Raw genomic sequence first — 10,596 nt, 5'->3', positions numbered from 1 at the left:
TAAATAGGTACGAGTGCTGAGTCTTTTGAATAACTGCTTGTGCCTCTACTTATACCTCTACTTATATCTATTGCAACTCGTGCCTCGTATCTATTAAATGCTATGTTACATAATCATTGTAATTTAATACAGATTCTCTAACATTTTTAATTAATCTATTTGTACTCTCTTGTGATGTCAGATTCATTCTCCTTGATTTTTTGGTATAAATAGGTACGAGTCCTGAGTCTTTTGAATAACTGCTCGTGCCTCTACTTATACCTCTACTCGTATCTATTGCAACTCGTGCCTCTTTGCTAATCATCACTCTTTGACCAGCCTCCGTGTCATGACATGTCATCTTCCAATCACTTCACTATGTAAACTCAATTTTCCCATTACAGATAGTCCTCCCACTTGCCATTTATTCATCAATTGAATATTTGAGAAGTGGATTTTATTAAAGTAGGAATATTTGCCGCCATTAATGCTATGATAGAATCGACGCTTCAATTGTCACTTCCATTTAATGCTTATCCCATGTGGCACCTTTTTATTGATTCTGCGACTTTGTAATGCTTTTTAAGGATCTTTTACAGCTTCATTAACCACGAAGCGACAGTTCTCATTATGACATTTCCATTATCGCACTTTTTCCTTTGACCGTTGCTTCTTAATATAGTTTTCACCTTTGTCCTTCTCACATAAAGTTCTCTGAACATTCAATTCTTAAATTTTTGTTTTCTTCTTCCTCGTACTATCATGTCTTCATCAAATCCTAACCCTAGAAGGGTCCCCATAGTTGATAACTTCCCTAATGCCCCCAGTAAGACCAGAAGAGGAGGTAGACTTCGTAATTTAGGGTCTTCATCCCTATGTGGTTCTACTTTTCCTTCATCTAGTTCCAGTTCTTCTTCTAGAACCAGAGGTTCTTTTTCTCAAAGATATTCTTCTAGAGGTAAGGAATCCTTTGAACCTCTTCGTGAACCTTCAGTAGAGGAAATAGTTCATGCAGAACTATCTTTTTACAATGATAGAGAATCCCTTAAAAATCAAGTGTCCTCTTTAGATCGTGCTGATATCTATCCAACTCAGATCACAGAGGGTCTGATTTCTTTAGTTCGTAAAGACTGTCATTGGAGTCATGACTTTCCAATCATAATTCCCAACGCGAATCAAAGAATCACCTCCTATTTAGTTGGATTTTCCTTTGTTTATAAGTACCTTTTCATATTAGGACTCAAACCTGCTATTGATCCTATTATTCTCAAATTCTGTCATTTTTTCGATGTTTTCTTAAGTCAAATTAGCCCTATAGTATGGAGGGTTGTTGCTTGTTTAAGGCATTTGACTAACATGGCAGGTGTGCCTTTCACTTTTGCCCATTTGATTCACCTGTACTCTCCCAGACTTTTCCGCCAAGGTGTTTTTACCTTAGTAGCTAGGAGCAAAAGAGTTCTGGTTATCCCAGAAGATGACAGAGACCGTGGCTGGTATGCCAGGTTTGTTGCTTCCCCCACTGTTAGTTTAGTAGATAATGAAAATGTTCCCTTCCCTAAGAAGTAGAATTTTGCACGTGAGTTTTTTTTAATAACTTTTCTCGTACCTTTTTTCTTCAATTTTGATGATCGTTATCTTAATTTCCCCTTTCTTTTCCTGCAACCATGGGAATTGTTGATGAAATTTCCAATTTCCGTGGTTGGGTAGGAAAATTGTTGTATACAGCCCCAATGGAGGGTAGATCTTGAAGTCCCCAGCATTTGATAAGTCCCCAGCATTTGATTAACTATGAGCTGCGAATCACTTTTGATTACAATCTGACTAACGTCGAGTTCCCGTGCTAGTTCTAAACCTGTAATCACAGCTTCATACTCTGCTTCATTGTTAGTTATAGAATGACATTTAATGGCTTGTCGAATGGTTTCACCCGTAGGTGGTACCAAAATAATTCCCAAGCCTGCACCCTTCACATTAGATGTACTATCGGTAAATAAAGTCCAAACTCTCGGATTAGATCCGTTGAACACTTGTAATTCTTTTTCTGCTTCCAATTGCATTCCTTGGCTAAAATCAGCCACAAAATCTACTAACACTTGAGATTTTATTGCGGTTCTAGGCTGGTATGCCCCTCTTTGTTCGGAGACACGAAGGGTTTTTGGGCAAAGTTAAAAGGAGAAATTATGAGGGATTTTTGCCAGTTTGACACTCCATGAGAAGCATTTTTGAAAAGAGTGTGACCAAACCTTGCTTCAAAGGTTGCCTACATATCCTTGGCTATAAAGGAATCAGGTCAGTGTAGTTCTGGAAGTTTCGGTAGCTAGGACTACCAGGAAGCTGTGATTTCACTGTTGCTGCTATTACTACTGCTTGTTGAACTCCTTATTACACTAAAAATGGAAAGTAAAAAGCTAAGCCAACTACGCCGAGTTACAAGATCCCTATCTATAAATTTCTTAAAGTTTGATCTTGAGTCTTAATTGGTTCTTGTTGTGGACTCCGATCTGAATCTTGATGCTCGTCAGTTGTAGGTGTTGGTTCTTTCTTCAGCTTTGGATCAAGGCGGGACATGCGAGGTTGTGACTTCAATCAAATTTTGAGCAGTTCGCGTCCTTCTCCACTTCAGCACTTTGAGTTCACTTCTTTTGTTCTTTTTCTTCTTTTCTTTATTTTAGATTGAGATTCATTTTTGGTCATCTCGAATCCTGTGCCTTGAGGTCAAACCTGCTCAAACACCAAAACAAACAAACAAACGAAATTTTTCTGCCCCAGTTTTCACTAGGAAAATTTCGCGAGTTATTTGCAACAAAAATCTAAACTATTTTTCATTGAAAGCAATAAAAATTAGGATTGTGTATCCTTGGGAGTAGGGAGTGAAGCCCTAAATTGGGAAGATTGCCAGGTTATGCTGGAAAGATGACCGGGTTATGCCGGAAAAGAAAAAGGGTCCTCGGGTTATGCCGGGGAAGTCATCGGGTTATGCCGGAAGAAAATAAAAAGGTCCTCGGGCTATGCCGGGAGAAAAGAAAAAAGGTCATCGGGTTATGCCGGGGAGTTCCACGGGTTATGCGGGATAAAAGAAAAAATGTCCTTGGGTTATGCCAGGGAGGTCCACGGGTTATGCCGGGATAAAAGAAAAAGGTCCTTGGGTTATGCCAGGGAGGTCCACGGGTTATGCCGAGATAAAAGAAAAAAGGTCCTTGGGTTATGCTAGGGAGGTCCACGGGTTATGCCGGGATAAAAGAAAAAAGGTCCTTGGGTTATGCTAGGGAGGTCCACGGATTATGCCGGGATAAAAGAAAAAGGTCCTTGGGTTAAGCCAGGTAGGTCCACGGGTTATGCCGGGATAAAAGAAAAGGTCCTTGAGTTATGCCAGGGAGGTCCACGGGTTATGCCGGGATAGAAGAAAAAAGGTCCTTCGGTTATGCCAGGGAGGTCCACGGGTTATGCCGGGATAAAAGAAAAAGGTCCTTGGGTTATGCCAGGGAGGTCCACGGGTTATGCCGGGATAAAAGAAAAAGGTCCTTGGGTTATGCCAGGGAGGTCCACGGGTTATGCCGGGATAAAAGAAAAAGGTCCTTGGTCTATGCCGAGAGAAAGAAAAAAGGTCCTTAGGTTATGCCGGGGAGGTCCACGGGTTATGCGGGATAAAAGAAAAAAGGTCCTTGGGTTATGCCAGGGAGGTCCACGGGTTATGCCGGGATAAAAGAAAAAGGTCCTTGAGTTATGTCAGGGAGGTCCACGGGTTATGCCGGGATAAAAGAAAAACGGTCCTTGGGTTATGCCAGGGAGGTCCACGAGTTATGCCGGGATAAAAGAAAAAGGGTCCTTGGGTTATGCCAGGGAGGTCCATGGGTTATGCCGGGATAAAAGAAAAAAGGTCATTGGGTTATGCCAGTGAGGTCCACGGGTTATGCCGGGATAAAAGAAAAAGGTCATTGGGTTATGCCAGGAAGGTCCACGGGTTATGCCGGGATAAAAGAAAAGGTCCTTGGGTTATGCCAGGGAGGTCCACGGGTTATGTCGGGATAAAAGAAAAAAGGTCCTTGGGTTATGCCAGAAAGGTCCAATGGTTATGCCGGGATAAAAGAGAAAAGGTCCTTGGGTTATGCCAGGGAGGTCCACGGGTTAGCCGGGATAAAAGAAAAAGGTCTTTGGGTTATGCCAGGGAGGTCCACGGGTTATGCCGGGATAAAAGAAAAAAAGTCATTGGGTTATGCCAGGCAGGTCCACAGGTTATGCCGGGATAAAAAAAATGGTCCTTGGGTTATGCCAGGGAGGTCCACGGGTTATGTCGGGATAAAAGAAAAAAGGTCCTTGGGTTATGCCAGGGAGGTCCGCGGGTTATGCCGGGATAAAAGAAAAAGGTCCTTGGGTTATGCCAGGGAGGTCCACGGGTTATGCCGGGATAAAAGAAAAGGTCCTTGGGTTATGCCAGGGAGGTCCACGGGTTATGCCGGGATAAAAGAAAAAGGTCCTTGGGTTATGCCAAGGAGGTCCACGGGTTATGCCAGGGAGGTCCACGGGTTATGCCGGGATAAAAGAAAAAATGTCCTTGGGCTATACCGGGGAAGCCCTTTTTTTTTAAGAACATGAGTAAATATGCATGAAAGAATTTGAGGAGCCTTTCTTTTTGGATTGATTATTGCTGCAAAGCTGTTTTTAGCTCGTGCGCATTTCCTTTTGGTTGCACCTGCTTCTTGCACTGTTGCTTTGGATTGCACCGTTTCCTATTTCAAACAAAGAACAATTGTTAGTTTGAAACGATGGTTGGTTTTGTGGCCTTGACGGTTTTGATCACTCGATCTCGACCCAACTTTTGGTGAGAACCTCTACTGCTTGCTGGCCTTTCTGAAGATTGATCTCTTTCCTAAACCGAGGGACTCAACTTTTCAAAAATTTATCGTGACGGCTCGCCCGCATTGGGCTTTGGTCCTTTCACTTTATTCTGCTTCTACGGGATTTTGACTTGGCTTCCTTTCATTTTCAATAACTTTGGATTTCAGAGCATCGACCATCATGACCTGTCTGGGTCGACTTGATGCACTCGCTGAAGCTGGGTGCTTTCTTTGGATTTGGCCTTCATTAAGCAAAACCCTGTAAAACCAATCTTGCCACCTTTTCTTTGTATTAATTTTGGAAGCAGAGTTAGACCGAAAGGGATTCAAGGAAAAGTAAAGGACAAGAAATGAATTTTAAAGGGAAGTGTCCCTTTCGGGGAGGAAAGAAGGACTTATCTGAGGTGCATACGAACTTCAATAGGCATGACATGCTTCTTGGACTGGATGCCCGATCTGCATAACCATTCAACTTCTAATAAACTCATTGCGACCCGTGTTCTGAAACCAAGAAACCTTGCCAGGACTCTTTCAATACCAGTGGTGATCAGGGATTCTCCTTTTCGATCAACGGCGCCTTTTGCAGGTTTTCACCAATCGACCTCTCTCATTTCTCTTCTCACTGTCGCCTTTTAGTGCTCTCTGCGAGTTTTCACTAACAAGACTCTCTCATTTTAGATTTCTCTGCTCACCGTCGCCTTACGGTGCCCGTAGGTTTTCACCAATAAGACTCTCTCATTTTATTTCTCTCATCTTGATTGCATCGGATCCAAACAACTACGTTCTCCAATTTGAAAAACCTTTTGCCAATTGATCGGAAGGACTTGAACCAGGTTTGGGTAAAAAGAACTTGGATCGAATTACAACTTTGGAACCGTTCGGGCGGGATCATCGCCGAATCATTATAACATCTGCCCCAGTTTCACTTTTGGGGGAAACTGGATTTTTGTTTTGGTATGACTGAACCCGAGAGAGAGGCTGCCTACGTATCCTTTCGGAATCAAGTCGAACGTAGTTCAGGAACTTTATTTTGTTTTGTTGTTTTTGTTTTCCTTTTTTTTGTTTTGTTGTTTTTTTTTCTTTTTTTTTCATTTCATTTTTCAATAACACTTTCTGGTTCCAAAGAGGGTAATCAAAGAAGAGTAACCGGCTCAAAGGGGTTTGCATAGGGTAGATAGTGTTTGGGTAGTGAGAATGAAAACCTTCGTCATCCCAATTGGACAATGTTGTCACTGCAGAAAGACTAAACATAGTACCTTTTGACTGCATCCACATTTATAGCTTCTTCGGGATCATTTACTTTGATATTGCCCAGATACAATGCTCCTCTCGGCAATATCTTTATGATGATGTATGGGCCTTTCCAATTATGAGCAAATTTTCCTTTTGCTTCCTGGTGATGGGGAAGAATACGCCTTAAAACGAGTTGACCCGCTTCAAAATTTCTAGGCCGCACTTTCTTATTGTAGCACGAGCCATTCTTTATTGGTACAACTGCCCGTGGCAGACCGCGACAATTCGCTTTTCATCGATCAAGGTTAACTGTTCCAGACGGGTTTTAACCCACTCACTATCTTCAATTTCAGCTTCAACAATGATTCGGAGAGAGGGGATTTCAACCTCTGCGGGTATTACGACTTCAGTGCCATAAACCAAAATATACGGGGTGGCTCCGATTGATGTGCGCACAATAGTGCGATATCCCAACAATGCAAATGGCACCTTTTCATGCCACTGCCTGGAACTCTGAATCATCTTTCTCAAAATCTTTTGATGTTTTTGTTTGCTGCTTCGATAGCACCATTGGCTTTGGACTGATAAGGAGTAGAATTCCGATGCGTTATCTTGAATTGTTCGCATATCTCTCCCATCAAATGACTATTCAAGTTTGCAGCATTGTCAGTGATAATAGTTGCAGGAATGCCAAAACGGCAGATAAGAATGGAGTGCACGAAATCTACCACAGCTTTCTTGGTGACGGATTTGAGTGTGATGGCTTCAACCCACTTCATGAAGTAGTCAATGGCAACTAGTATGAATCGGTGCCCATTTGAGGCTTTCAGCTCGATTGGCCCGATGACGTCCATACCACAAGCAACAAATGGCCAAGGTGCTGACATGGGATGCAGTTCTGTGGGAGGTGCATGAATCAAATCATCGTGCACCTGACACTGATGACACTTTCGGACAAAACTGAAGCAGTCCTTTTCCATGGTTATCCAGTAATAGCCTGCTCGAAGGATTTCTTTGCTAAAATCTACCCGTTCATATGAGGTCCGCATACTCCCGCGTGTACCTCATGCATGATTCTTCCAGCCTCCTCTGCGTCAACACATCTTAACAAGTTGAGGTCCGGAGTTCTTTTGTACAAGATGTCACCACTCAAAAAGAAACCACTCGTGTGCCGCCTAATGGTTCTCTTCCGGTCTCCACTGGCTTGCTCAGGGTATTCTTGTGTTTTTAAAAACCTTTTGATGTCATGATACCATGGCTGGGTATTTAGTGTTGTTTCAACCGTGTTACAATAGCCATGCCTTTCCCGAATTTGAATTTCCAAGGGATCAATGTGGGCGGTGCCTGGGTATGGCAGCATTGAGGCTAAAGTGGCAAGTGCATCAGCTAGTTCATTGTGGCAGCGAGGAATGTACCTGAACTCTATTGACTTAAATCGTTTGCCAAGTTCTTCCACCTGTTGCCTATAAGGAATAAGCTTGACGTCTCGGGTTTCCCATTCTCCCTGAGCTTACCGAATAATTAAATCTGAGTCTCCCATGATTACCAGTTCTTTGACATCTTGGTCGATTGCCATGTTCATACCCATAATGCAAGCTTCCTACTCGGCAGTGTTGTTTGTGCAGAAAAACTAGAGCCTAGCTGTGGCCGTATAATGCTGGCCGGTGGGCGATATCAAGATTGCCCCAATTCCAACACCTTTTGCGTTTACCGCTCCATCGAAAAACATTTTCCAAGCATTGATGTCTTCGGATATTGCCTCAACCAAGTTTACCTCTTCATCTGGGAAGTAAGTATTCAAAGGCTGGTATTCATCATCGACCGGATTTTCAGCCAAATGGTCTGCTAACGCCTGGGCTTTCATTGTCATGCGAGTGACATATACTATGTCGAATTCCGTAAGCAGGATCTGCCACTTTGCTAGCCTCCCAGTGGGCATCGTCTTCTGAAATATGTATTTTAAAGGATCCAACCTGGTTATAAGGTAAGTGGTGTAGGCTTGCAAGTAATGCCTCAGCTTCTGAGCGACCCAAGTCAAAGCGTAGCAGGTCCTTTCCAACAAAGTGTACTTGGCTTCATAACTGGTGAAATTCTTGCTCAGATAGTAAATAGCATGCTCTCTCTTTCCGGTCACATCGTATTGCCCGAGGACGCAACCAAAAGAATTTTCCAAGACTGTTAGGTACAAGAACAAGGGCTTCTATGGCTCAAGTGGGACCAAGACTGGTGGATTCGACAGATATTCCTTGATTTTATCAAAAGCTCCTTGACATTCATCTGTCCACTTGACTGTTGCGTCTTTCTTCAGCAATTTGAATATGGGTTCACATGTGGATGTCAGCTGGGCAATGAATCGGCTGATGTAGTTCAATCTACCCAACAGACTCATAACAACCTTCTTGGTTTTTGGAGGAGGCAAATCTCGAATAGACTTTATCTTTGTTGGGTCTAACTCGATGCCCCTCCGACTGACGATGAATCCCAAGAGTTTGCCGGATGGTACCCCAAATGCACATTTGGCTGGGTTCAGTTTCAAATCATATTTGCGCAACCGCTCAAAAAACTTTCTCAAGTCCCGAACGTGGTCGTCCTGGGTTTTGGATTTGATGATTACATCGTCCACATACACCTCTATCTCTTGGTGCATCATATCATGAAAAATGGTTGTCATGGCTCTCATATAGGTTGCCCCGGCGTTCTTGAGACCAAATGGCATGACTCTGTAACAGTATGTACCCCACGGTGTGGTAAAAGTTGTCTTCTCTGCATCTTCTTCATCCATCAACACCTGATGATATCCTGCGTAACAATCCACGAAGGACTGTATCTCATGTTTGGCGCAGTTATCAACAAGGATATGGATGTTTGGAAAAGGGAAGTTATCTTTGGGACTTGCCTTGTTTAAATCTCTGTAATCCACACACACCCGGGTCTTCACGTCTTTCTTTGGCACTGGAACTACATTAGCTAACCAGGTGGTGTACCGGACCACTCGGATCACCCTTGCTTTCAACTGCTTCGTGACCTCTTCTTTGATCTTGTCACTAACATCAGTTTTGAATTTTCTTTGCTTTTGCTGGACTGGGGGACAATCGGGGTATGTTGGCAACTTGTGAACCACCAAATCAACACTTAGCCCTGGCATGTCACCGTATGACCAAGCAAACACATCTTTGAACTCAAGCAGGAGTTGGATTAATGCGTCTCGAGTTTTTTCGCCTGTGAAAATGCTTATCTTGGTTTCTCTGACTTCTTCAGAACTACCCAAATTAACTGGTTCAGTATCATTTAAGTTCGGCTTAGGTTTATTCTCAAATTATTCCAATTCTCGATTTATTTCCCTAAAAGCATTCTCTTCATCGTATTCCGGTTCTTGGTTCATTATTTCACAATTAGACAGCATGTTTGGATCTGGGCATGAAGTCCGCAAGCATGTCATGTTATTTAAAGCCGCATTATTAGAACTGAAAGAAGAAGAAAAAAAAGAAAAAAAACAAAATCAGAAATAATAAAGAAAGATGAACGATGAAATATTGATTTCATTTCTTGGAATTTGAAGATAACAGGGTTTACATTGGAAAATTAAAAGACAAGAAAATAAAGAAGACATCCGAGTTACACCCTGAAATAACTCGTGATGCAGAAAAGGTGGCAGGACAGGTCTACCGGGACTCCCGCCTGATTGGGAATGGCGTAGCCTTCCAATTCTACAGTTTGGCATTAAGTCACATATACAGCACTTCAGCGGTGCTTGAGCCTTCCCCTGGCTGGACCATGTGGGTTTCATATAGTATCTTCCTCATTGCCCCACAGATATCTTCAATCTCTTCGACCGTAAAGGCCTTATCTTCCTTTTCCTTATTGTATTTCGGCTTGACAAATGTTCTGTACAGATGTGGCACCGGCTGAGGCAAGACCCAACCATCATTCTTTCTATCATCTGCCCATCTTATATCAGTTGGAGTGGGTCGGAAGCCTACCCCAAAGAACTTTTCACTGGCGGTCAGGGTGATAGGTTCAGCTATTCCTTGCAATGATTTCCCAAGCCCCTTACCAAGTTTGTAGCCATGCCTGATCATTTCTTTGGCCACCATGATTGATGCATTAGAAAGGAAGGGTTGGGGCAAGGGTTTCCTTCTTCGCACTGGTCTGCGACCACAATTTCAAAGGCCTGATAGACTATGTGCTCACTCCCCTCTCTTGCTTCAAGACATAGGACTGATGGGTCCCGATAAATTGATTGATCATCTTCCCCGTGGACCACAATATCTTGATCCTCATGCTCGAACTTCACCATCTGGTGAAGAGTAGAGGGTACAGCCCCCGCTGCATGAATCCACGGCCTCCCCAAAAGAAAGTTGTAGGATGTGTCCATGTCCAGAACCTGGAAGGTTACTTCAAAGTCTACTGGGCAGATGATCAAAATTAGATCAATCTCTCCAATTGTATCCCTTTTGATACCATCAAAGGCACGTACACAGACATTGTTGGGTCGGATTCTTTCGGTACTGATTTCCATATGCTGCAGAGTTGAGAGTGGGCAAATGTC

General features: G+C 43.0%; 1 protein-coding gene across 1 annotated transcript; it reads right to left on the bottom strand.

Moving 5' to 3' along the window:
* Nucleotides 1-1,610: 1,610 nt before the first annotated feature.
* Nucleotides 1,611-10,141, bottom strand: LOC138882746 (uncharacterized). The gene is made up of 5 exons (XM_070163375.1): nt 9,783-10,141; nt 8,784-9,307; nt 7,822-8,222; nt 7,463-7,551; nt 1,611-2,043 (listed from the first exon to the last, which is right to left on the bottom strand). Exons 1-5 carry the CDS (start codon nt 10,139-10,141, stop codon nt 1,611-1,613), a joined length of 1,806 nt encoding a protein of 601 aa, XP_070019476.1.
* Between the last annotated feature and the right edge of the window lie 455 nt (nt 10,142-10,596).

This window comes from Nicotiana sylvestris, chromosome 12 (genome assembly GCF_000393655.2).
Source record: "Nicotiana sylvestris chromosome 12, ASM39365v2, whole genome shotgun sequence".
Classification (NCBI taxonomy): Eukaryota; Viridiplantae; Streptophyta; class Magnoliopsida; order Solanales; family Solanaceae; genus Nicotiana; species Nicotiana sylvestris.
Note: the sequence above shows the minus strand (reverse complement) of the source record. Positions and strands in the feature narration are given on the sequence as shown.

What these genes read in the sequence shown, in the direction of transcription:
- LOC138882746 (XM_070163375.1), bottom strand. Translation starts at nt 10,141, where the DNA reads ATGGTGGCCAAAGAAATGATCAGGCATGGCTACAAACTTGGTAAGGGG. An exon ending in TCAAGCACCGCTGAAGTGCT is followed by an intron (nt 9,308 to 9,782) that starts GTATATGTGACT and finishes TAATTTGGGTAG; the next exon opens with TTCTGAAGAAGTCAGAGAAA. An exon ending in TTTAAGTCAATAGAGTTCAG is followed by an intron (nt 2,044 to 7,462) that starts GTACATTCCTCG and finishes GGCTGATTTTAG; the next exon opens with CCAAGGAATGCAATTGGAAG.